Genomic DNA, 26,893 nt, shown 5'->3' with positions numbered 1-26,893 from the left:
GAAGCCGTGGACCTGAATGCGTTTCACCTGCTCTCTCTCAGGTGGCATTTCGCTGGTGCCCATTGGAGCAGGCCTCTGGTAAGGGCGATTTAACTGAGCATACAATGCAAGTATTATTGCCATAGCCCTGAATTGCAAAAGAGAGTCAGAGCTCTGCTACATCTCTGGAAATTTGGGGTTGGTCGCATCCCATCTGCTTCGAATGTCCTTCTAGCACAGGAAATGTGTATGTGCAGATACAGCTCATTGAAAGTTAAGATTTTTTTATTCTGTCTTCTTGCCTCACTTGGAATTATTCCAAAATTTCTCCTGAGCATGAGAAACTAAATATGCTTTCCTTAAGTCTTTAGGAATTCCTTGCTCAGGTTCTGGTGTAATAAATACCAACTGACATTTGAGTTGGCAGTAGTTACAAAGCCTGGGCCTCACAGGACAGCAGTATAGTGTGAAAAATTAAAACATCCGTAGGTACTGCTTATTTGCTGCGAGTAGAAGGAGATCCTGAAAAAGAATTCTATATTTCATCCCAATCATCCTTCAGCATGGCCAGTGCCTAAAGATATGTGTGTTTTCCTTGCCAGCAGCGCATCTAGCAGGCACAGTAACTGCATAAGAGTTATATAACCAGGGTGACAAAAGTCATCTCCCAGACAGGTAGAGAACGATACGAGCTCTGTGGCACATGACTGGATTGATCATACCTGCTCTGCACCTATTTGCAGGTACAATAGCAGAGCACAGCAAGTTATACTGGCTAACTCAGTGCAGCAGCATCACAGCCTCTCTGCTGAGTTATAGTTATGAATCTCCTTTAGACAGCATAATGCAACTTTTCCTTCTGGATAAGATCTATTATTTTTGTCACCTGCTCTGTAAGAAGACACCCAGATCATCATTATCCCAGGCCAGCTTTATAGGTCCTTTTTTGCCTGCCCAAATTGGTTCATCCTAGAACTCACCAGAATGAGCAGGGTTAGAATAAGAGCTGGCTGGGGTGAAATGGAAGAGAAACACTAATTTTCAGTTCCTGTACATGCTGCAAGATGAAGCAGAGTCTTCTGAGTTACAGCAATGGGACATGGCAAAACTTTCTGGTCCTTTCTAAACAGCCCAGATTTCACTGAGCTGAGGCCAGGCTGTAAAGACAGAGTGTGCTTAAAGGGCCATTGCTAAACATTTTCTGTTTTCCAGGCACTGAGTTCAGCTCTGGACATTTACATGCAGTAGTGGTTTAGGATTAGATTAAGTACTTCATGCCTAGGATTACACCCAAATTCAGGAAAGTAATTTCAGATCTCTGAGCAGCAGTCACAGCCCAAAGCAGAAAGGCAGCTGTCCTGTGCATGGTGAGGTGCCGAGCACTGGGCTCTTAACAAGGCACCAGAGAGTCATTTGGTGTCCCTCACCTGCAAAGAGATATGATTTCCCCAGCAGGGAGCCTGGCATTTGTACTGCAGTTGGATCATAATGTTTCTATCTCTCTTAAAATGGCATATTACTCCCAACACTGGTATCTTTCTGGCCACAGAGGCTAAAGTAGTATTTCTTGTTTATACTTTATGTGGCTTTTTCCTGCAAAGCTTCACTTCTTTATTGTTTCTTATTTAGAAACTATGAGTTATGTAAATAAAATCTGTGACTTTTGCCTTTCCAGGAGCTGGAGCTAAGTTAATGTAGAGCAGTGCCAAGGAGCAAATGGGGTTAGAGCATGTTTTAAATTGCCATTCTCTTGCTTGTAATTTATTCTTTCTATCTCTAGCATTCCTCTGCAGAGATATTTATAAAAATAGGTGGTCCATGCACTGTATATCACAGGTTTATTTAGGATTGTTGTTGAAGATTTACACTGCTCAAAAGAGCAGTCATAGCAGATAATTCCATTTGCAAGCTTCAACAAAGTGTTCTGGGGAAAGTGCTGTTATCACCGTGAAGAATTTTAATGATGGCAGGGTTTACAGACAACTTCTTTGGCAAACAAGGCTGCAGCAAGATAACTCAGCAAGTTCCTTTGCCAGAGGTGGTTTTGTATTTTTGCTGCTGCCTGTTAAACACACCTTACATCCACCTCCCAGCCCTCTCCAGGAGTTTCAGCACCATGTCTACCCTGCAGTGCTAACCTTCCTAAACATAAAACACCTCTCAGGATCTCACCTAAAAGGGTTGCTGGGTGCCTCACAGACCAGCCACTGCTTCTTCTGTTATAAAACTTCTGTTATAAAACTTCTTGTTAAAGCAATGTCTTTTGACTTTGTCATTACAATAAGGACAATGATAATTTTACTAATAACCTAATATGATTCAATATGATCTCAGGAGAAGCTAGGTTAAGATACTTCTTACTTTCTGGGAGATTCCTCATTAATTCACATCTTGCTGATCACAAGTTTCACTATTGCAATAAATTAATACTGTGTTTTAGTAATCCATTACAACTGTTGGAGGGAGGAAGGAAGAGAGCAATTCAATTTGGTAAGACCCTTCACCTCATAGTCCTCAGTGACCAGAGACCCTCCCTCCCACTACACATTTATACCTGCAGGGACATTCCACAGGGATGTCAGTGATATTCTTGCTATATATTGCATGAAATATATAATTATTATGTGTCATATATTGCAGATAATATGTAATGATAGTACAGTGCTATATATTGCAGTTATCCAGCTTAGATTCCCTTCCCTACAGACAAGCTGCTTTTCTGTGTCACAGCCTTGGTAACCCCTGAGAAGCAGCTGCCTTGGCCACCTCAGGGTCCCAGTGCTGCAGGCCATGGCACTGCTGAGAGGGGAAGAGGGACTCAGTGTCTGTGGCCTTCCCTTCACAACTGTTCACTGGTTTCTGGAAAAGGGAATTGTTGCTGCTCCTTCTCATATTGTTCTTTTCAGCAAAACCATCAGATTTTGGTGTTGTCAGTCTGACATCCCCTCATTAGCACTGGAAAAGCTCATCAGTGTAATTCTATGTATATTGCACTGGAAACCTTGCAAAATGCCACAGAACTCCCCCGTGATTTTTTTTCCATTCTCTCATTGCTTTTATGTTGTCAGCTAGAACAAAAGGAGTTTCAGTTAATTATCTGTGTATTTGCTGAAACCACTAACCTATATCCCAGCTAGCACAAAACAGTTGCTTGACTGAAGTTCTTGGCAGATTTAAACACCTTCTGGTTGTAAGTTTAAAAAAAAAATCTATTCCCATTTTCCGATTTGCATATTCAAATTTTCTTATACAAAAATAAACATTCTACTTTTTTCACTATTCTCCAGTACCTAAGGAAAAGGAGGATGATTCAGTAGCTGGAAAACTAACCTGAAGTGTGGAAGGTCCAAACTCATCCTCTTTTTGTCCACAAATTTCCCACTTCTGTAGGCACGTTCTTCAGTTTCCTCTGCCACAGCTTTACCTCTGTAAAAGGCAGGAACAGCGTTGTTTTCACAGCTACAGATTGTGAAAATCCCAGCTATTACAGTGACAGGAACGGTGCAGGTGATTAAATAGATAAACTCTGCTGTAAGAACAGGACATGGAGGCATTTAATCTGGTTTAGTGCTTTGGAATTGTCTGTATCTCCTATGAATATGACTTTCTTTCGGTGCCATTCTGGTTTGGTGCACTGTTCCTTAGCTGAATCTGTTTCCTCAGCTCACTTCACTACCCAAGGTATAGTGAGAAGACAGCTCAAAGACACTATGCCAATGCCATGCAGCACACAGAATGAGATGGCTCCAAGTATTAACTTCTTGAGTTGAATCACCACCAAACAGCAAATCGTAGCCCTAGAGTTTCAGGAATCATTTCTTTTGCACAGTAGCTGGAACTCAATTAATGTTCCCACTGAATTTTCATAGATCTGTGCTTTTGCATGCAATATCCAGACAAGAGCACGTGCAGTCACAGCCACCTCACTGACGGATACAAACTGAATGTCACCATCTTTGCACCCACCGTGTTGTCCTCACCCTTGATGGTAATTAAATGTGATTTTTTTTCTCCTCTTGGGGAAAAATTAAACAGCTGCAAGATGTGGAGATTTTATCACATGTGTGGAGTGAGAGGGTTCAGATGTCTCTCTTCTGGCAGATAATTGCTTGGTTTAATGAGGAAGTTTTGTAGTATTTTTAACCATTGCTTCTGTGCCTTGTTTAATTATTTGCATATGGCATCACCAAGTTAAAAAGAGTGTACACATTCAGAAGTTCTTCTCAGTCTTGTGTTAGACATTAATGAAAAGAAGCTGAGGATAGGTTTCTCTCTAATGATGATGGAAAATTAGTTTCAAAACCCCAGAGGTGTCTTGCAAGATACACCAATGATACATAAAGGTCCAAGGAGAGAAATTCAGCACAAAATATTGCCTAGGCTCTTTTGGACTGTTTCTCCAAGAGATCTTTTTCCCATTTAATTTTGTAGTTATGAGGGAGGACGGCAAAGAGTAAATACAGAAGGTTCTCAGAGATTGCAAGACTCAGTACTCCCAGCAAGTAAGCGAGGCTGATAAACAGCGCAGGCGAGACAGCGAATGCCAGCATGGCATATACAGTAAAGGTTACACGCCTGGAGACCTACAGCAACAGACAGATTCATGGCTTTTTTTTAAGTCTTGAGCTAGCGAAAAGTTGAGTGTCTGGAGAGGAGCAATGCTTTATGCACTAGTCATAACATTTGGAAGGGCAGCAAATCCACAGGCACAAGAGGCACAAAGGCACAAGAAAACAGTTGCTAGTCCTTTTCTTCTCATTCTGCGAGGTGCAGCCTCCAGTTATTCCCAGGCACCTCAGCCACTCAACAAGGAGCCAGTTCAGAGAGGACCATGCTCTAGTTGCACTCTGTGCTATCCTATGCTTCAGCATCTCATTTGCAAGCTTGTGTATTCTCTGATAAGGTTGTTTGGGTTCGGCAGTTGTTTTAAGTGTGAGGGGAAGAGACAGTGTTGATCATTAGGACTGACTGGTTCAGTCAGTGGTGAGCAGTGTGTAATACAAGCCGCCTTTAGCAGTAAGGATCAGTTTGCCCAACCTCATGTTTTCTTCCTGCTAAATTGGGAAGAGCTGCAGAAGGGAGGGTCAGGTGATGCTGCTGACATGGCTCAACTGTTTCAACACATCAGATGGGTCTTCAGTTTGGGGAGTTGTTTATTTTCCTGAACAATAGACTCCTAATTTTTCGTTTGAGGGCCTGAATAGCTCTACAGATAAATAAGTCTATGGTAATAAGGCTGCTTTTTTTAGATAATTTTTAGAACAGTTTAGAAATAGCCCATGTACACACTCAGCTTGAGAATTCCTCCACCACACAGCTGCTGCTCACTACCTACACTTGCTGTTTGCATTGTCTCCTATGTCCCCTGGGTTATCCCTTTAATGGCTTTGACATTAAACACCTGAACAGTTGCTCAATATACAGAATAGAAAAAAAAGGATGAGGCAAGATGGATAAAAGATAAATGGAGGTGACAAGGTAGCACTAATGGTTCAAACCAAAATAGCTCTTTTTATGTTTGAGCAGGTCCTTGAAACACAAATGCATCACAACCGTTAGCCATAAGATGCACAGTTTGCTTAGTTAGTCTCAGTGCTCTCGACTCACTTCATTTTACTGATCTCCAATATTTTACACACAATTATGATTTTGTAGTTACAGTTCAGTTATGTGGGGAAGAGGCTCTAAAGTATTCTTGCCACGTAATGTGTACTGGAAGTGTGTTTAAACCAGAACTAAGTGAAGAGGTGTCAGGTCCTGCTTGTTTTGCAGTCAACATTTAGCAATAATACAGTCATGATGCTACTTTAAAAGGGTGCAAAATTCACCTGTAGGAACAATCAATAAAATTTGAATCAATAAACAATTTGGAAGAAAAAGTAAGGGACTGGAAACTGGGAAAAGCCAGAATAAAATCTAAAATAGTGCACTTAACATCCCTGTTCCAGCTGAGTATTTTGGGGATCTGACACTGGTCCAGCCACTCTTAGGCACACACAGCAAGACAGTATTTGGGCAAAGCTGTCATTTTCCGTGTGGTGCATGTACATAAACTCTAGTCACTGTTAGCCCTGAAGAGGGCTGCAGAGCTGCAACATTGCTATCTGGAACCACAGGAGTTCCTCTGCTGGCTTCTGCAGTTTGTTAATTTAAACTTTTACAGCAAGATGTGGCACCCAGAGCAGCACAGTGAAGTTTTCGTTCTAGCCACAGCTTAGTGCTAGTGATCAGCCTACACACTGCTAATTGCAAGTGGGGTAGAAATAATGTGCAGCCTGACTTGACTTTAAAAAGTGTATTTTCCTCAAATCCTATGCTGTTTTTCCTCTGTCAGAGTCACACAACGATGAAGTGTCATCTGATGAGGCAGCAGAACAGAAAAGGTAGAGGTTTCAGGCTCTGGATGTTTTCATCTTGCCAGGATGAGTAGAGGCATCGGTCTGAAAAGGAAGTTACTAAGGAGACAGAAGTTGCTTTCAGTGAACTTGAGCAAAACCAGGCCAGTGAGAGGACTTCCCTGGGAAATACACCCCAGTAAAGCTCAGCTGTGTTGTTGTCAGCAGCCCCTCCCTCTGTGTGAGCAGAGCCACCCCCGAGCGCCGACACGCTCGCTCCCCTTCAAACCAAACAGTGTCAGGCTGTGCGGAATTGGCTCTGTCGGCCGTTCTTGCTGAGACTAGAAGACACAAAATCTGGTGTGTATCTTAACTTAGTCTAGCTAAAAGGTGTGGAGTGGCTGGGCAGGATCTGGATCAAACTAAGGGAAATTTAAGGAAGGATACTCTTCCTTCTTAAAAACCAGACTTCTCTCTGCTGAGAGGTTTTATGGTGTGCAGTTAGTGTGGCAACATGATACAGCTCCAAGTTTTTTCCTGGAGGCTGGAGCCCTTAAGAGGGTTTTGTATCAACACATTTTGGTGTTCTTAAGAGTGTTTTGTATCAATGGATTTACAATGCAAGATGTATATATGTATGTATGTAAATTATAGTAATATTCACAATATTATTTTTGGTAATATAGGACACAGAATTTATCTTTGTCAAGGAAAGCATCCCTTACATCACAAAATTATGACCTAACAATACATTCTGAAAAAGGTACCATTTTGTTAAAAAGCCATTTTGGCCAAGAAAATTTACGTGCTCTAATCAAAACCACAAAACTATATAAACACAATATAAAACAACAGAGAGGTGACTACACTTTTGTGAGCATCTGAGCATAAAATGGTGAAACAAGATTACCTCTCAAATGAAGGAACTCAAGGGTACTTTCTGTCACCTACCTACTGCTCTACCCATAGAAGGGAGAAATCACACTAGAGAGCACCTGAGTCAGGTAAAGAAAAATCAGTGGCATTTCATTTTTATGTTTTACTAATTTCAAGTGTTCAAAATTTTTGAATGACACTCTCCAAAATAATGAGGTTTAAAAATAGTAAATGTCATAAATGCTTTCTGGTTTTTATTCCATAATCAAAGTAATTACAACACTATTTAAGGTTAAGTGCCTTATTATTAATCTTTCATTACCTGTGATTGAATTAAGGGCCAGCAGCATTCAAACCATTCATGCAGGCACTTGCTAGCTGCTACTACCCCTTTCTTAATATAAGTAGCAGAACTCTGTCGTCTCCAGGGACTCTAGCAAAACATTAGCTTTTGTAACATGACTGGAAAGGTACCAAGTTTGGGTTATTTTCAGTCTGTGGGAGTAAGTTCCAGAAAAAGAGCTGGTTGGGGAATTCTCCAGCAGAAGGTTTTTCAGCAAGAAAATGCCCTTTTCGCAGAACCAGTGTTTTCTATGTGGAAAAAGAAATTTTTTAAAAATATATTTTTCCCTGGAAGAATCAAAACAAAGGCTGGCCCAGCTGCTGCCTACTACATGCTCCCCAGTTCCACTTTGAGCAAAAAGTGAGTTCAACAGCTGCTTCCCAGGCAGGCTGCTGGAGGTGAACAGTCCCCAGCTCTCTGTCCTCCTGGCATGTGCCAGCTGCACAGGGAGAGGAGCAGGACAAACTGGGGAGGATCAGAGCCCTCCACATTCCTGGTGAACCTTTGCCAGTTCCCAGGCTTGCTGCACAGCTCTCCAAGGTATAGCAACCACACACAATGAAAACACTACTTCAGGGCCCAAGAAATTAAATTTTTCTGAAAATCTATTTCTATAAAAATGTCACTTTGACATTTTGTCCTAGTTCAATACACCTGCTTTCCCTGGGGAAGAGAGTTTCTGTTTTTGAGATGATTCTGCCCACGCATCGCAGGCTTTCAGAGACGCCCCCCTGCCACCACTCCTGTGGGTGTGACAAGGACACGGTGGCTGAGTGACCCTGCTGGCCACAGCCATGGCCGTGGGGAAGGGCTGTCCCAGAGGTGAGGCCTCTGCAGAGGTGCTGGGGTACCTGAGTAAGCAATTAACAAACTGGCCTTGAAATTAGAGCTGAGATCAGAAGAAAAGCTCAAATCCCTCTATCACCCGAGCTATGAAATGTTTATTCCAACCACAGCATAGAAACATGGGTTTAATGGCACTTAAATCTATTGGTGTTTTACAGCATCCTAGGACATGAATATATTCATCTCTTTGCTTAGTCGCAGGAAATTGCAGTGATGGATTGACATCATTTTGTAATTGCATGTGATGCACAACCAAAACAGAGCTCAGGCAGTGAGCTGCATTCTAACTAAATGCTCAGTATTTGTTAATAATGAAAGTTCAGCTAGCTTGATATAAGAACTGCATATATAGGATGAAATAGTAATTTATTATGCTTCAGTTGAGATTTTTAAGGTAGTGTGATTTTCCTTGAATGCATGTGTTTATCATTATCAGCCTGAACACAACTAGCACTCTTCAAGGTTTCTTGCTGAAAAGAAATTGAGCGTGCAAATACTCTTTCATCATAATCACACTGACTGTGCAGGGTAATTCATAAAAGAGCCAAAAATATATTGAAATTCAATATTATTTTACTCCAAATCAATATTAATAATTGTTTGTATTTTAAAGTGAAATTTACAGTTGAAAAATGTACAGAGATCAGCCCATAGTTGCTAACACATCAAATTTTCCTACTAAACTTAAAGGCACAGTAATTTTACTTCAAAATGTTTCTTATAAAGCAAGAGAAGGCATTGATCTGTGAAAACAGCTATCTATTATTTATGTGACCAACATTAGAACAGATTTAAATTATAAATGAGCTGAAAGGTCAGTAACTATTTTATTTTTAAGGTCTTGATTTTAAATTTGGATAGCTTAATAAAAATATTTATGTGGGACGGCTCTCAGTGGAAATTGCACAGAAGGATTAGGCACAAAACACTGTCTGCAGTCAAACCCCCATACTATTGGTACCTTTCATAGAACCATTAAATGTGAGTGATTACAGTAAACTAATAATAATTACTTTGATCTTCAGCCATAGAATGGGTTGGAAGGGACCTTCCTCCATCTAATTCCTTCCAAGTTCTTTTGAGTGTGAATGCCTCGATTTCTGTACCAAATGCAGATAATTTGAGTTTGCAGTTTGCAATTGCAATTGATGTTGTCTGAGCCCTCAACCAGAACTTGATCAGTGCCAGCCCACAGGCACAGGGAAGGGGTGAATAACCCTGTGTGGCACAGGGCTGCCCACACCAAACAGGAAAAGATCCCTGCTTTGTATTAGATTTCCTGCTTCAGTGTCTGGGCCCAACTCCCCAACATGCTGGTGTCTCAGCAGTACAGCCAGCGCAGTGGTGCTGGGCAGAGCCATGCCAGAATGCCTGTTTTCCCTCCCCAGGAGGAGTACTCTGTGTCACAAATACCTTGACAGTCGTTCCATTTCCTGGAGCAGGCGCCATTCTGCCTGTTCACACTACAGCAAAAAGAGGGAGGAAAGGACTGAAGTTTTTAGGCCATGTCTACCTTCTCCTCACTGAATGCAGAAGCTGAGAAGGGATGGAGTTACAAACCCAGTCTGATGTCAAGTGTGTGGAGTCAATAGAGTATGTCCATTCCTACAGAGCGGCAGTGGAACAACAGGAAGTTTGCTGGTGACATTTAATGATCTCTGATCATTAAATGATCACAGCACACGGGTATGCCTAGCAGCTACTTACCTTATCTGTTCTTATTACAAATTACACAAAATGTGCTTAAAAGTAACTGAATAACAGCAAATCAAATAATAATATTCTCTCACTGTACCAGCATTACAGAACTGATTTTTAAGAGATTTCATGCCTATTCAAGATTGTCATTACAGCTCAATATCAAAAACTGCATTCTGTTTAAAAGGCTGACTCATTGCACTGATATCCATATGTTTCCTCTGGCTGCTCTAAGTGTGGAGTGTGTGAAATTCTGGTGCAGAGTAGCTTGCAGAAAAGGACAAACTGGAAGTGTTTGACATGTAGGAGTCCGTGTTGCTTGTACAGTGGCCATCATACTGGTGTCTGCTCCCCTGCATAAACGGGACCTTTGGACAACCTTGCAGCTCCTGTCTCACCCACCCAGGCTTTCCCTTGGTGCAGCCACCTCCTAAGGAATCAGCCCCGTTTCTGAGCACAGCTGTGTCCATCCCTCCGTGGCTCTGTCAGCAGCTGTGCCCTCCTGTTGTTCAAAGCACGGCTGTGCTGAAGTTGCAGGTGGGACTCCATCCCTTCCCCAAAGCCCACTTTGACAAAAGGCAAAACTTTTGGAAATGAAGGGGTGTGAGGGTGGAGCAAATGTTCACTGCCCTGTGTAAGCAGTGCTCCAGTGTAAGTGCAGTAATCATTCCCTCACACCGCTGTGCAGCTGGCACTCTCTACCCCAAGTGGTACAGCCCTGCCTCTCTGCAGCCCTACCAGCTTCCACATGCACCAGCCCTCACTCACCATCACACAGAACCATTTCACTCCTTAAACTGATGGAAAAGTTTCCAGAACCTTCTCTTCCCTCATACACACCTGGGAGATCTCTCAGTTTGCAGATCTTCCCTTGGTCCCACAAGGCATATGAGCAGGGGGCTCAGTGTGGGCCAGCCCATGTAGATGGTGGCATGTCACAGCTGTGTCTCTGCACACCCAGCTAGCCCTTCAGCACTCAGTGCAGCTTCCCTTCATATGCTGCAGTAACACAATGACTGAATAAAAATGAAAAAGTCTATTTCCTGTTCTTTAGAAATGGCACTTCAAAATAAAATTCAAATATTTGTTTCAGTTTGCTTTACTCTAGGACAACATTCTCATTTTGGATCAAAATATAAAAGGCATTTTAAAGACAAAAAAAGCCAGTTTTCCAGGTATATCCAGTTGTAGAATATGTCTTCTCAACTGACTGCTTTGTTTTAACTGGCCAAATCAAGAACAAGAGAAAATATCTCAGCTCTATTTTGTTTTTCTTGTAGAAGAACATCACCAGAACATCACCATGAACCCACACAGTGTGAGTCTGGAGCTTGTTTTCCTTCTGCTATTGCAGAAATTTTGGTGTATTTGTTTCCACAATCAAAACTACCCTCACTGGTGACAAAGGTTTCCAATTTCTATGTTACAGGGACCATTTCAGTTTTCCCTTTTTTTTTTTTTTTTTTTTTTTTTTTTTTTTTTTTTTTTTGCTTGCTTATGACTCCCAAACACAGATTCTCCACTTCAGATACTTTTGTCCTTTTAGAAAAAGGAAATACCATAGAGGAATCATAAACCTCTGCACTGTATTACATGAACTGTATTATATATGGCCCAGTTAAGCCATAATGTTGAAGAAGAGGGCCCCACACATACATATACATAAAACCACTCAAAATTATTGCTATAAAAACTATTTAAAATCTCGTGATATCAAGAGGTGTAGCATGGGAATAAAACTTTCCCAGTGGAAAGGAACATACTAACTTTTTATACACACATACACATATATATACATATATATCATAAAATCTTTGTCATCTTTTCCTCCTTATCATAACACACCTAAAACTGCAAAGAAAAAGTAATTTATAAAGGAAAAATTCAAATTTACATTTGCTTCATACTGACATAAAGGAGGAAGGCTGTCTGGGGTAATCACTTGTTTGGTACCCCTGGAAATCCAGCTTATTCTGAAAGGAGGCATTTTCATTTGCAATACCCAGGAAACCTATGGAATAGATAAACGAAGCAAGACAACTGAAGAAGAGTATCATATCATATATATAACTCTTATATGACAATGCAATAATCTAAAAAATCCTTTGAGGATCTGAGAGTTACTTGATATAGAAGAGAGATTGAGGCAAGTGGAGAGAAGGGAAGCATTTCAAACTGGGCTGTAGTGAGAACCAAGTGGGCAGCTAAATAACCAGAACATTTCTGCTGTATTTTACAAGAGTTCAGCGTTCTCCACACAGCATATTTCTATATGTAATATTGGATGTGGATACCATGCCTATAAATCCTGCTGCCAGGCAGTGCCTGGAAAGGTTGGGCTGCTGTGCAAATTGTGTGCCTTCCCCTCCAGTGTGGAAAAAAGCTGAACAAGTTCATTATTGACACTCACTGTTTACCCTGTCACTGTGCAGTTCCTGTGAGATGGTAATTTAAAACACAGTAAAAAACTTCTTTCATTTCAAGGGGAAACTGCTTTTGAGATTATGTTTTAGTTTAGGAATAGAATTATAAGCCCTCGAGGATTTTGGAGAGGTGTGTGTTGACTTGCTGAGGCCCTGCTGCAGTACTGAGGAGATTAGTAACATGCCTGCTACAATTTGCACCCAGAAAGATAGGAAAGAAATCTTCTTGACTTTGAAAGGATTATTTTGGTTGTTTACTGAGTGCTGTCCCTTTTGGTCTTAAATTGTAGATGAAAGTGGAAACCAGAAGTGCTTCCTATTGCAATGTGTGATGGAAGTGAGAGGAGCAGCTTTAGCAGATTTGCCAGGGCTTTTGGAATGGGAAAAAGGGGTCATACATTTCCACTCTTTACTTCAGCCACATAAAACAATACCACAGCTTTCTGCAATTATGCTGAAATTCAGGCTTTGGCACCTTATATGGCTTTAATATCCCTTCTAGCACTGTGTGGGTCCAAAGGACAACACTGGGAGAGTAGAACTGGACCCACTAATACCTGACAAAATAAATTTCCACCAGAGTAAGAGAAAGCCTCTTACCCTCCTTTCCACACTCTTTTGGGTAAATGGATTGATGTATAGGTGAGCAAAAGAGGCTCCTGTAATTTTCAGGAATCTTATTCTGTCCAGAATTCCCCATTTTGCATAATTGGAAGAGATGCTGAAAGCCAAGACGTGTAATGACACCAGTGACTGGAGAATAGAGCTGTTAATAGGCAATAAGTTCTGCCTAATTTGCTGCCACACTGCTGGTGTGCACTGGTGGCAGGCCGCAGAGGTGGTCAGCTCAGCGTGTGCATCTAGGATCACTGGGATGCAGGAGAGGCTGCTTAGGCAGCAGGGGAAGAGGTGTCAGCTCCTCAGGCTGGTCCCAAGCTCAGTAGGTCCAATTCACCCGAGTGCCGGTTCCTGCCTCTGCAGGATTTTCCTCTTGGGAAAATGGAGAGTGTAAAGTAGCGCTGCACAAAGTCACACGAGGCAGGTGTGCATTCCCTGCCTGAATTCCAGCTGCTGAACTGGTCTGTGCATCTGGCAGTGCTCAGGAGATACCCACTGGAGCCACCTGGGCGAGGCTTCATCATGGTCCCGAGGACAGCAGGCTGAGGCACCCCTCTCCACTCAAGTATTTCATTCCTGATTTAAAAGGATTTCAGAGCTGGAGAAACTCTGTTGATTTCATCAAAGTAGGTTTAATTCTTTTCCCCACAAGAAGGGAAAATTTGAATCCAGATCTTTGCAGGAGAGGGTTTTGGGGATGTTTAAGGAGCAGGATATTTTGAACAGTTTCAACTTTAAAGTTAATATTTCGCCTTTCTCCAAAATGTGCCATTTCTATTATTACACAAATGATTATATTATTACATGAATTATTATATTATTACACACATGATTATATATGAAGTTGATATAAGCCAGACAAAATGTTTTGATTTGAAATGTCACCTAGAAACAAATTTTTCCTTCCCAAATCTCAGGAAAAATCAAAGTTTTTGTTCTATTGATACATGAGCCTGAATATAGTGATAGAAAATATAGCTCCCAAAGATGAACATTTAATGAATGGAAGCAGCCACAGGATCAGTAGTTTCCTACTTTCTTTGCTAAAAAAGCTAGAGGATTTGGGGCATAATACTTAGAAGTCATTTGCATTTCCTATTTCCAAGAAATGCTGACAGATGACTTTTAGTATCTCCATCTCTGCTTTTGTAAAACTCCTATAAAAAGTTCAATTTGCTGGTGAATATGAATAATGTTTACAAATCCAATCTTTGCTTCTATAAATGTTACAATAAGCCTGTTCTAGGAGTCAGAGGTAAAACAGACTGGACACTTGAGTGATGGGAAAACTCAGTGCCCTGTCTTTGAAGGCCTTTTGTCTCTGTAAGTGCTTTGAAGCAAGGAAACACATGCTTGGCTCAGCTGCAGAGTGAGAAGTAGCTCCTAGAAGCAGTTAATGGATCTAGAAGAGATCACTTCAATAATAATAATAATAGTAAATGTTTTCCAATATTCTTGTAGTAATATTTCCTTTTTCTTATTTCAGCTATTTGCCCAGTATCACAATCCCAGTCTCTAACTATATTACACAAGTAAAATTATCTTAATAATACAGAAAGGAAGTCCTTCATTATGATGCCTTTTCAGGACACCCAAAACAAAACTCAACAGAAGAAAAAACCCCTCACATCTCTCAGCTGCCAACATCTCCCAGTTAAACTTCTCCAGATCAACTACAGGAGTGCTGAAATTCAACATGTAGGTTTTATTGCTGTCAGGCAAATATTGACATAGAAAACCATTTCTGCATTAAAAAGTCTCTCTCTCTGAACTGGCAATCCCACCAGTGGGTGCTTTGGCTGGGGACAGGCCATCAAGGGTAAGACACTGCTGAGGCTGTGCCCGTGCACTGCCACGTTTCTCTGTACACAGAACCTGGCAGTGGCACCTCCGCAGAGTTCCACAGCGCCAGAGGGATGCCTCAGTTTGCCTCCCAGGAATGGCACAACCAGAGCCACAGGAGCACCCAAGCTGATCTCTGCTGCTCAGCACTGGTCATCCACCAGCACACAAGGTGCTGATTCCTGAATCCCTGATTCCAAAAGACACCTTCATCCTGCTGCCTCTTTTGAGTAAACAGCTCTGCTCTGAGGCACCAGCCTGCTGCCTCCCAGCTGCAGGAAGAGCAGCTAAACTTCACACAGCATGAGAAATGAAGTTTGCTGGGTATGTGTGAACTAGGCATTTACATTCATTCACAGGTGGTTTGTGATTGTCCAATTTAGCAATAAGTAGTTTAGCAATTTGCAAAGAATTTGGGTGTTTTGTTGACTTGCTGATGTATATGGCAACAATATACAATGCTGACGCTGGCATTAGTCTGTGTTCCTTGATTCACTGGCAGCTGCCTTGGCACCTTGCAGTGAAGCCTCAGGAAGAGAAAGTATAAAGGTGCCCTGCATTTTGACAGTCTCTGGCACACCTTGAAGCTTCCCTTCCCCTGCTTCCACAGAGGAAAAAAACCTCGTTTGCTCTCATCTTGGCACAGTGCCTTTCATCTTCAGGCTGATTTAGCTGGGCTGCAGCTCTGCAGTGGAGTGACAGCACAGCAGCACCAATTACAAAGAGGGCCAGGCAGCTTGAGGCCTGCAGGGTGGCTGCAGGTGAGCAGCCAGAGAGAGAAGGGAGTGGCTGTAGCAGCCTTGGACCCTCTGTCCCCCCTGCTCTCTGCAAAGGGCCAAGTTCTTAGTAAGCAACTGTTGGCAGTGTTGTGAAAGCTGCATACCATGTTTTTCTAAGACGGTCTTAGATGTGCTACACTCATACTGACCTCAGCTGAAGATAACAAGCCTTTTCCTGGGGAAAAAGGGACAGCTTATCCTGCCACTTTGCTCTGCAAGGTTTTATTTTACTTTCCTTTGATGCATCAGTGTGGTTAGGGAAAGATCCATTTCTAGATGGGCCAAAGGCTGGCTCCTGAGTTTCTACCTAAGGATTACACCGTGCCCTTAGATTGTATCTCATCAATACTGTTCTTCACCCTGACCTGTTAGCAGCAGACAAGGGAGAGAATATCATGTCTGCACCACTCATGGATGAACAAATAGCCATGAGCTATCAGACACCACCCCGAGTGCAGCCTGCCTGACCCCCCCTCTAGGGATCAAACCACAGAGGTGTTTTCTTCCTTGGACTGATCCAGAATTGTAACACCAAACTGCTCACAGTGAAAGTGTTTGGTCATTAGGCCTCCAGGCAGAGATTGCCAAAAACAGACCTACTTAGCACTACTTTCAGAGCCACTTTTGTCAGAAGATTTAAATAAATCTTTGCAGGGTCTTTCCATACTGCTTGGGAGCAGGGAGAAATTAGTTCTGCTTCTGTGTTTCTGAATAAAAGATTTGCTGCCAGGAAATTTTGCTATAATATTCAAGTATTTTCCACAAACATATTAGGAATTTTTTTTAACCTAAAACTGTACATCTTTTTCCTTCCCAGTCTTGCATTAATGATCCAACACCCATTCTCCTACCCGATGCTGATACTGCCTCAGCTCACAATTCATAGGGGTACTGTGGTGATTGATAAATGTCTTTGAACTGGAAAGTGCTGAGTGCTAATTACTATCCATGCACACTCCTACTTGTGCTGCATTCAAGTGCACGGCAGTCACATACCATGGTAATGGGAAAGCTTAGGAAAACAGATATTGGTACCTAGGAGTCTTATCCATCATAGGAATGTAATAAGGAAGAATAAATTAGAAGTTAGATGTTTCAATTCATTATTGCACATTCTAATGAATCTTTTTCCATCTGTTTAATAGGTTCAGGGCAGCTCAAAATGGAGTTCAGATTGGAAGCTGCTTGCAACCTTATCTGCTTGCACTTGGGGTAATGCTAAGAATTATAAAAATACGTTTTTGTCCATTGTGAGGAGCACAGTTAAAATACGTGACTGCAAATTGCAAGGTGAAGGGTATAGATTCATCCAAATTCTGCCCCCCAGGTGCTGGGATGCTGGGTGGGTCAATCCAGAGCTCCCCCATAAAGCATCCATCACATGCCTGAGGAAGTACTGCCTGATGAAACTGTTAGGTCAAGCTGCACTTGGGTTTTTTGTAGGCTTTTTCCCTCATCCATCTTTAAAATGATGTGATTGGAGTGTAAAGGGTATTTTCAAATGTTTCCTTAATGAGGATACTTTGTTCACATTTATCAGTCAGTGCTAACTGCTTTCAGAGTTCCTCTGCTCCTGGAACTCAAGGACCAGCCTGGGAGGGCTTGGGAAGCACATGCTCAGCATCTATAAACCAGCCACTGCCATTCACCAGCTTTGCTCACAGAGGACATGTTAATTAAAGTCAACTGATTGGAAAAATAATTACAGGAGAACAGGGAGGGGGGAAGCTTGGACCCATAATTTAAAGATCTCTGATGTTTGTGTGTTGTTGAGAGGTAGTCATTTTGTTGAAAGAGGATCTCTCTTTTTCTTTCTCAGACTCCTGTGCTTGCAGAAACATGCAATGGCTACAGGCAACAAGCAGCAGCTTTTTCTTTAGTTGTGCAATTACATGTGGCCTTTTATTCTTTCAAATATATGCTTTCACCTAGCTTTGTTACTGTTATATCTTGAGGTGTCTTGAAGAGGCTGTAATGTCTAACCTAAAAAGTTTTGTATTCCTGGACACAGTTATTCTATAAGATGTGGAATAATGTAAACACTCTAACTGCTAAAAACTGCTATTGTAGCATTTCTTGCACTAATTAAAACCTGGCTAGGGATCTTCTTTCTTGATGCTGCCTCTACTTCAAACAAAAACATTCCAACAAATCAAATCAAGGGAAAAGGGTTTCACATTTTAAGGTAATAATAATAATAATTGTTTTAGAAACCAATACTTGCTCAAGGGTATAATTCATTTTAAAAAAGACCTTAGAATTCAACACTAAGCAAATATAAACCCCTTGTTATTTGGGGCTGGATGTTTTTCAGCTACTCTCTCTCAGGTGATGATCCTGCATTTCTCACCAGCTCTGTGTCCCTCCAGCTGGGGGCATCCCCACAGGGAGGGGCAGCACCCAGGGCTGCCAGACTGGGAGCTCCTCCAGCTCTCTGCAGCATCGTGGCCCTCCTGAAAAACCTCGGGCAAGGCACCTGCCTTGTGCCTGTTGTAGCTTCCTCCTCCCCATGGGCATGCAGGGAGCATAAACAGGTGACAGAAAGGAAATCCTGTATGTTAGGAAACCAAATACAATTCTTAGAAAGCTCTGACTGGACAGATTTACCAAATGATGGCGTGAGTTTGGTGTTGTTCTGGTCTTGCCATTGAATTTGGTTGGAAGTGCCCATTCATCCAAACCCTTGCCTATGCAGCGAAACAAATAGTGCAGTGAACCAGAGAGAGGGTGGGCTGTGTTCCTATTGCTCATAACAGCAGTGGTTGGAACTGGAACACAGTTACTTTGAAGGCTAACCTGACTCCCCTGGTGCTTTAGAGCATTTGGCATTTAAAGGTAAATATATGCAGTAAATGCAAATGTCCATCCATACTAGATTCACAAAAAGCACAGATGGACCTGCACAAGGACTTATAACAACCTGGCTTTGCTAGTGCTGAAAAACTTAGCAATGTTTTATTTTAGTTTTACTTTTAAAGGTATGAGAAAAGCTTAGGGTGAAAAAAAAATTACACAATTGCTGTCTACCATAATTTGAACAGAGAATAAAGCTGAATTTGCTTATGCATAGAGAGGACATACTGCTCTGCATTCATTTAATATACAAGCATCCTTCAGTGTTCCTGGCCTGGAGCTCTGGCTGCTTTACACACTGAATAAATATAGTTGCCTCTAAATAATGTTAATAACCTTATCAGTCAGAGTTACAGACTGACTTCATCTTTCACACCTCATGTTCTTCTTTGATGCATTTTAGAAATTTAGAATGCCAGTACACTACAGAAAATTAAAAGCTTGTTAAGGAAACCACACAAAGCATATAAGTTGCCACAACACCAAATATTCCAGGCACATTAAGAACAAGTTTTTAAAAGACTTTTCCTGACATAACTACTTTGAATCATCACCTCTCCACAACTCATCATTCCTGCAAACTGATGTTACACAGTCCTTCTGTATTTAAAATCCCCTTCGTAAACAAAGACCAGCTTCAAAAACTTTCCTTTAGAGCAGGCCACATTTGCAGTAAAAATATGGGGAAAGCAAAGTGATTGCTACCCCTGCAGCCTGTTGCTGACCTCCAGCTGAGCCCTTGTGTTTAATAATTTGCTACTGAAAAATCCAGTTACACTTTGGGAACCAGTTCCACTGCCTGTGCTCTAATGCACCTTTCCTTGTGTTACTGAAAAATGCAGGATTTACACAGCTCTGTGGCAGAAGTATTCACTTTAATTAATAAAGACATGTGGCCCTGGTGATAGTTTTCCTCCCTGGTTCCCATTCCTTCACTTTTTTACTTCTTAGTAGCATACAAGGACAGATGCTGGTTCCAGCAGGACTTAAAGCCTCAGGGCTGTGCTCAGTGAGGGGTTTAGGAAAACACACAACAGCCATGTGGGACCAGGGCTGCTCTGGGACTGCACTAACAGCAAATGTCAGAGCCAGCCCCAGGGATTTGCAGAACAGACCCAGAACCTCTGTGAGAGCTCCCAGGGGAGGAGAGGCAGCCGTTCCTGTGGCTCCTGCACAGACTCCTCCTGCTGCCCACTCTCTTCCTTCGTGTTTGCTGCAAGTCAGTAAAAGGGATCCAAGCACTGTGACCAGGATTTGCCTTGGAAATCAGTTTGCCTGCAGAGCTTCTTCACCTGTGGTGGTTGGTTTGAGCGTGACTTTCTTCTCAGAGGTGAAGCAGCAGCTGCCAGTTCTGTGTTTGGCATGAACATGCAGCTTTCACGATTGTTCCCCACACATTGTTCCCTTTATGGTTTTCATATTGTTTAATCAGTGAGAAATAAAAATTAAAAGTGACATATTCTAAGCAAACTATTGAGAGGGATTTCTCTGAAAATTGCAGTCATGGCATGACATTTTTTCCCAAAATGCAATTTTTAACTATATACTACATCATCTTTTCTATGTGTTAAAAAAAGGACATAAAATTAAAGACAAACTGATGGGACAGAAATAGACTGGATAATTGCAATTAACTGTACAAAAGAAATCAGTTATTTGGTCTAAATGAGAGCTTAAATCTTCTAATTTGCATTGGGAAAGTAAATGCCCTCTATGCTAAGTTTGGTTTGGTTTGGTTTTTTACTTCTTGTAGACATATTACACCAGACTTCCAGATGAGAGGACAAAGACTATGAGTGAAGAGTGCCCTGGAGATCACATGCAGTTCTTTTCCTGGGCCAGAACTGGATTGATCTGAGAACAGTAATTATGAGGCTGACATGTATGTTCTCCTTCATCTTGCTGTTTGGAGCAGCTGGGCTCGTTGTCTTCATTCACCTACAGGATCCAGAAGAAATAGTTCATCAGCAGACACCAGGTTAGCATTGCTGTTTCTATTTGAATCACCTGTCCTTTCATGGTCAATATTTTGTACTTATATTCTCAGTGTATTTTACATATTTCACAGAGGATATGTCAAAAAAGGTGTGCCATTCTTAGTGAAGGCCACCTTGAAAGTAATTATCAATTTCTTAAAAAAAAAAAAAGCATTTGCTGAAAAAAACAGTTCCAAAAACCAGTGAATTGATTCAGTGTGTCATGAGATGCAAAATAAGAAATGTATGAATGAGTCACATCAGAAACTTTAAATACTTTAGGTTGCATTCACTTAATTTGCTTAACTTCAATTAAACCTTTCATAACTATTATTCATAGGCATGTCATCTTCCTGCACTACTAACTTGAAACTGTGAAGAGCCACAAAGGCCACAGAGATGGGGGAACTAGAAAACTGTGGGCTGAAATAGTAGTTTCCTTTAAAAGGGAGGCATGAAAGTATGAAAGGACCTAAGATCTTTTCTCTTTCACTATGGCTGTAATGAAGGCTGCTTTAGAGCCTAGACAAATGCCAGTGCAGTTACTCTCATCCAGGATAATGCCACTGTGTTCTGGGGTTTGGTCCCTGTGTTTGCTCTTATTTGCACTGAAATTGCCCCTTGACTAAACAAATGCTTCATAAAACGTTTATTCATTTGACATCTTCCTTGTACAGCGATCACAACTGTGTCTATTTAAAATCATTGCTAGCATTTTTAAATAAGCTGAACTGTAACACAGGGAACTCTTAAATAATTACATTAATTGCTAATTTCTGTGTCTAGGTTTGTTAAGTGCTTGTTTCCATGTCACTAAACAATCTGTACATTAATATGTTGTTTATTTAGTCCAACTGCACACACACCAATTTTGAAAGCAGCCACTCAGTTGAAACTATAGAAGTAATGAATCTTTTGTGTAGTGCAAAGCAGGGAATTAACTAGTTCCTTCAGTGCTTTTGCAATTTATTTTTGTATGCTTAGATGCAAAAGAGTTTATAGATTAAAAACAGAGGTACTGGCCATATTTGACTGAAACTGACCAGTAGTTTAGGCATGGGGAAAAGATGTATGGACAGCAAAAGCATTCAGTACTCTAATGCCTCTAAGAATGTGTAATTTGACATTGAAAAGTTAATTCTTTGCTCCTGAAAGAGAAGATTTCTTAGTGTGGTCTCAAAACCAGTGCAATTTCTTTTCTATTTTTCTCGTTGTCTGTCCCTCATCTTGACCTGTTCTCTGCCATAAACCTCTTGAATGCTGACTGCTGATTGTAGTACACTGGGAAGTGATTTTTGAGAGCAGTGTAAGGGAAGGGAACACCTAAGCATGTTTAAATAAAAGCAAGTTTGAACAGAGCTCCTCCCCCTGGCAGGGAAACTCACTCTGTAAAGTGCTCGATTGCTGTGGATACCTAAAACACAAACATGCCAACGATGCTGTTACTGCCAAAGGTGTGGAATCAATTCCTCAATTCTCACATTCAATTACTATTTATGTTAATAGGAACCAGACTGTACCCTTGAGTAAATGGTGCTCAATACAATTACTTTTATTTCTGTTTGGCTGATTTTCATGTGTGTTAAGTGCTTTCAACTCCCAGTGGACTGAGAAATTTCTCATTTCCACTGCTTTTGAAAATTATACCAGTTATCACTAAAACATATTAGGTGACCTAAAGAACATAGGAAAAAAAAATCCATTAATTTCATTTTAAAATACCGGCTGGCATATTTCCTTCCTAGACAGTGTCCTGTGAAAATCTGTCAATCACAGGCAATGTTTTGGGCGTGCTGAGAAGGATCCTCCCCTGGCTGTGCTCAGAGTGTTTCTCCATAAAGGGGCCTGGTTCTAATGGAGATGGGATATTGCTATCATTTGCTTGCCTGATTGCTCTCTCGAGAGAATTGAACAAATGCACGTATCATTAAGCTACTTAGGACAACAGATTCTGCATGGAAAAGCTTTACTGGATTAGCCTTTGCTTTTGTATTTCCTGTGTAGTAAAACACATTTGCCAGATGCTGGAATCAGCAGGGCTGGAGAGAAGTTGGTAGCAATCATTTTCCACCAAAAAACAGCATAGGAGCCTTTACATTGTCCAAAAGGACATTTTTCATTGTTAGTATGTTCAGTCATCTTTAATTTAGGATAGAACAACTTATGAAACAAGATTAATAAAAATACTTTGGTACTTCAGTTTTATCTGTCTATTTCAGAAATTGTTCTTGATTGTTTAAGTCCTAGCAAGCATGACAGTGAGACCTTGATGTACTCCTTAAACCAGTCATAAAACTTTAAGTAATGCTTACATTACTTTCACTCAGCAAAGTACTCCTGACAGTAGCTGTTTGTGTTGATTTGTTACTATTCATTTATTCTTTCCCTGTGCTTCACATTGCTACCTAATTGTGATGCTGTACTGAGAAAGCAATATCAAAGTAATTTTCCACAACATTAGTTACAATTTTCTTCTGATCTTCCAAGTGAAAAAATCCCATCCTGTTGGCTTCTGTGAGCATATAAACCTTGATTACATTTATCTGTTGGAAACCAATGCTTACCAAGTACATGTGCCCGGGATAGTGGATGTAGGGCCTTTTTTGCTGATTGACAAACATGCTGTCTGTGTAGTTTATTTATATAACACACATCACTCTGAGCAGATCTATTTAAGACAGAAAGCCATTTGGGGTGGGCAGAACAGATTTCCCAAAGCAATATATTAAATACAGTAGATATTCCTGTGGTCATTATAGAGACAATAACTTCACTTAGAACAGTTGTTTGCTTGGCGTGTATGAAGAGTGCTCTTACTAGAGGAACTCAGGATAAAAGCTAAGTGCTATGGTTATACCCCATAGAGGAACACAATGTTACTGTAATAATTCTCCCAGTATAATTATATATGCCCCCTGCACATGCATCAGTGCCCAAACACAGGCTGGGCAGAGAGTGGACTGAGAGCAGGAGAAGGACTTGGGGGTCTTAGTGGCTGAGAAGCTCAACATGACCTGCACTGGCAACCCAGAAAGCCAACCCTGTCCTGGGCTGGACATCAGTGTTGGCAGAATGTCCAGGAAGGTGATTCTGCCCCTCTGCCCTGCTCAGGGGAGACCCCACCTGCAGAGCTCTGGGGTCCCCAGCACAGGAAGGACATGGAGCTGCTGGAGAGAGTCCAGAGGAGGCCACAGAGATGCTCCAAGGGCTGGAGCCCCTCTGGAGGCAGGCTGGGAGAGGTGGGAGTGCTCACTTGGAGAAGAGGAGGCTCTAGGGAGACCTTAGAGTCCCTTCCAGGGCCTAAAGGAGAAGAGAACTGAAGAGGGACTTGGGACAAGGGCCTGGGACAAAAAGACAAGAAGGAATGGTTTCAAACTGAAAGAGGATGGACTTGAATCAGATGCAAGGAGGAAATTCTTCCCTGGGAGGCATTGGCACAGGTTGCTCAGAGAATGTGTAGATGCTTCATCCCTGGAAATATTCAAGGCCAGAATGGCTTTGAACAGCCTGAACTAGTAAAAGGTGTCCCTGGCCCAGGGATCTCGAACTGGAAGGTCTTCAAGGTTCCTTTCTACCCCAAACCATTTTACAGCTCTATGATTTCATGATATAAAACTTGCTTTCTGCAATAATCATATCATTATTCTTAAACAGACATACTAAAGGATTTGTTCTAAGTCAAGTACATTTGCACATGGTGCACAAGAAAAATTTCATACATATATCCCCATCCTAATGCTAATGCATAAATCTCCTATCTGTGACAAGATATTAAACATGAAAAAGAACTTTACAGTAACAAAATATTTAGCCACTCCACCACTGTGTTGGTCCTGGAACTGATGCTGGTTTGGGTTTTGCCTTTTTTTCTTTTATATGTTCTCTGTATTTTTGCACGTATATTTGTAGCTCTGTAGCCTATTGTACTAGTAGCTAGTTTTCCCAGTAATTTCCCCTGGCCTTTCCCTAGGCAGAAAGACAAAACAAATTCCAGAGCTCCAAGACCCCAGTACTGTCTTGGTTCTTCCTGGGAACCGAGGCTGAGAACAACTCTTCCAGGTCCATTTCATGGACAAAGCACAGCTAGTGCTGAGGGAGGACTCCAGAGAAGGGGCTTGACCTGGAGGGAAATTGAATCACCACCACTTGTGAGGACTAATCCTCGTTATTGGTGCTTTTTATCAATTATGCTAATTTCCTAAAACCTATAAATATGTACTCATCCCTGTGGGGATGGGCTTTTGTGGACAGCTTTCCACAACTGCTCCTGAAGGCCTTCAAATAAAGATCCTCTTTTATAATACCTCCTTACTAAAATTATCTTGAGTTTCATTTCCAGGTTGGAGAAAAGGCAACAGAAGCTCAAAAGAGAAGGGTCCTGTCCAGCCTGTGGTAGCAGGAGGCTCCTTCAGCATAGAGTGTGCTCCCTCTGTCGGGGTCTGCAGTGAGAGTCAGCAGGGCTAACGAGCCCTTCCAGGCTTGGCCACGGCCACAGCAGTTCATGAGATCCCTGAGGTCATGGGCTGTGAGAGCTGCATTTGGGCAGGACAAGAGAGAGCAACTTGGACCAAAAACAGCACTGAGAGAAGAGTCGAAGGGCACAGAATATCCTGAGAGATCTCAAGTGGATTTCAAACACCACATAAACTCCTGAGCCACAGAGCAGCCAGTCCATGGGCTGGAGACAGGACAGTGGTAATGAATAGCAGGTGGTGGGTGAGGTCCTGAGTGCCAGGAAGGACCACTGCTTCCACATGGGACACAGTAAACAGCTGTCCTACAGTCCCCATAGCTGGGCAGTACTTGAGACTGTGTGCTCTGTGGACTGTAGTCAGAAAAGAGGGTATTTTAAAATGGCATAGACTCTTCTAATAGGAGATTTTGCCACATAAAAACTAGAGAAAGTATTAGTAATCTTCTAGATAAGTCTGTGGGGGGAAAAAATACTATTGTATTTTTGCCATATGATTACTGAATTCACAAACCCGTAAGAGTTTTCAGTTAGAACTTTTAAGATTAATGTATATGGTCACATGCTCAAAAAGGTGTAAAATACATCCCAAAGGATCCATATTGTAAAAGCTCCTAAAGGGTGAAAACACAGAATGGCTTTGCACTCTGATTGTATCAAAATTTGAAAGTCAAATATGACTATAACCAGGCCTGAAACTCATCTGACTGAGATTTTCCAGAGATTGCCATCTTACCTCATTGACCAGTTTCTAACATTATTCTATCATCCTCTTTATTTTCTGCTTTACTAAGGGTGTGATGGGGAGGAGAGGGAGGAAGGAGAGATGTGGGGAAGGGCTGGCACAGGGATGCTGCTGTCCCTGACAGCACAAGGGAGCCACAGTAAATATTGCAGCTTTAGAGCAAACAACAGTACTACAGCTATAGTGAAAGTTACTTTTTTAGAGCACACACATCTTGTTACTCACAAACTACACTCCTATGCACATATCCATGCTCACTGTACATTTCCATAATGCTGTCCCAGTGCACAGCGCACCATTTGTTTGCCAAAATGGAAAATTTCTATGAAAACAGTTGAAAATGAACAAGCATGATATGATTTTGGAGGTCATTTTCCTGCCATTTGCATCTTACTGCTCTTATAAGCTAGAAGCTATTTAATCTGCTTCTCACCTGGCAGTATCAGCAGAAGCAATGAGCAGAGAATCTGGTGACTGTAGCAGAGGTGAGGTGGCTTGCTGGTGCTCTTTTGAGGCAGAAGAAATATCTGTTATGTGTGTGAGGGTAGTTCTGCCAACCCAAGAGAGGTTGAACCTTCTGCAGTCACATACTCTGAGTCTTCTTAAAGTGAACTTCCCCAAACAAAGAACTTCCCTGCAGACTGGTTCACTATGGTCTGCAGTTACTGGGATGAAAAGAGAAATATCTGTTTCCTTGGCTGCCAAGACAAGGCACTTAGTAGAGTCTTATGAGTATGATATTCCCTTTTCTGCTGCTTGAAATGGTTGTGGTTTAGACTGTGAATGTGAACCTGGTTGTTTTTCACATTGCAAAGAAGTGCTAGCAATGACTTCATCAGCCTACTGCTATAAGGGATCAAACACTGGCCAGAGGGTTTCAAAGGAAACCCTACACCACACTGCCAGTGCAAATCTGCTCAAAAGAAATGTAGCCTAGTGTAGAAAGCAATAACAAATAAGCTGTTTTATCACCCATCTACCATACAGAGATTGTCTCCTACAACCTTCTCCCTGCTTTCATGACTGTGCCATATTCTTGGCAGTCTTACAAAAAATGCAGCATTTATTTATTACATGATATTGAGAAGGTACCACTTTTTTTCCCTCTT

The 26,893-nt window shown here is 41.6% G+C and overlaps 1 protein-coding gene across 5 annotated transcripts in view; it reads left to right on the top strand.

Annotated features, from left to right (window-relative positions):
• The window catches only part of CHST8 (carbohydrate sulfotransferase 8), a 182,999-nt gene that overhangs the window by 21,319 nt on the left and 134,787 nt on the right, over positions 1 to 26,893 (top strand). For 3 of the 5 annotated variants that reach the window (XM_053952653.1, XM_053952649.1, XM_053952650.1), the window contains exons 2-3: positions 16,885 to 16,951; positions 20,346 to 20,570. In XM_053952653.1, the coding sequence (XP_053808628.1) occupies positions 20,462 to 20,570 (109 nt within the window). In that variant the 5' untranslated portion in view covers positions 16,885 to 16,951; positions 20,346 to 20,461. The remainder of the gene's footprint in view (positions 1 to 16,884; positions 16,952 to 20,345; positions 20,571 to 26,893) is intronic. The other 2 variants (XM_053952652.1, XM_053952651.1) reach the window with 1 other exon arrangement.

The sequence above is a fragment of the Vidua chalybeata genome, chromosome 11 (assembly GCF_026979565.1).
Source record: "Vidua chalybeata isolate OUT-0048 chromosome 11, bVidCha1 merged haplotype, whole genome shotgun sequence".
Classification (NCBI taxonomy): domain Eukaryota; kingdom Metazoa; phylum Chordata; class Aves; order Passeriformes; family Viduidae; genus Vidua; species Vidua chalybeata.
This window is presented reverse-complemented; position numbering and strand designations above follow the sequence as displayed.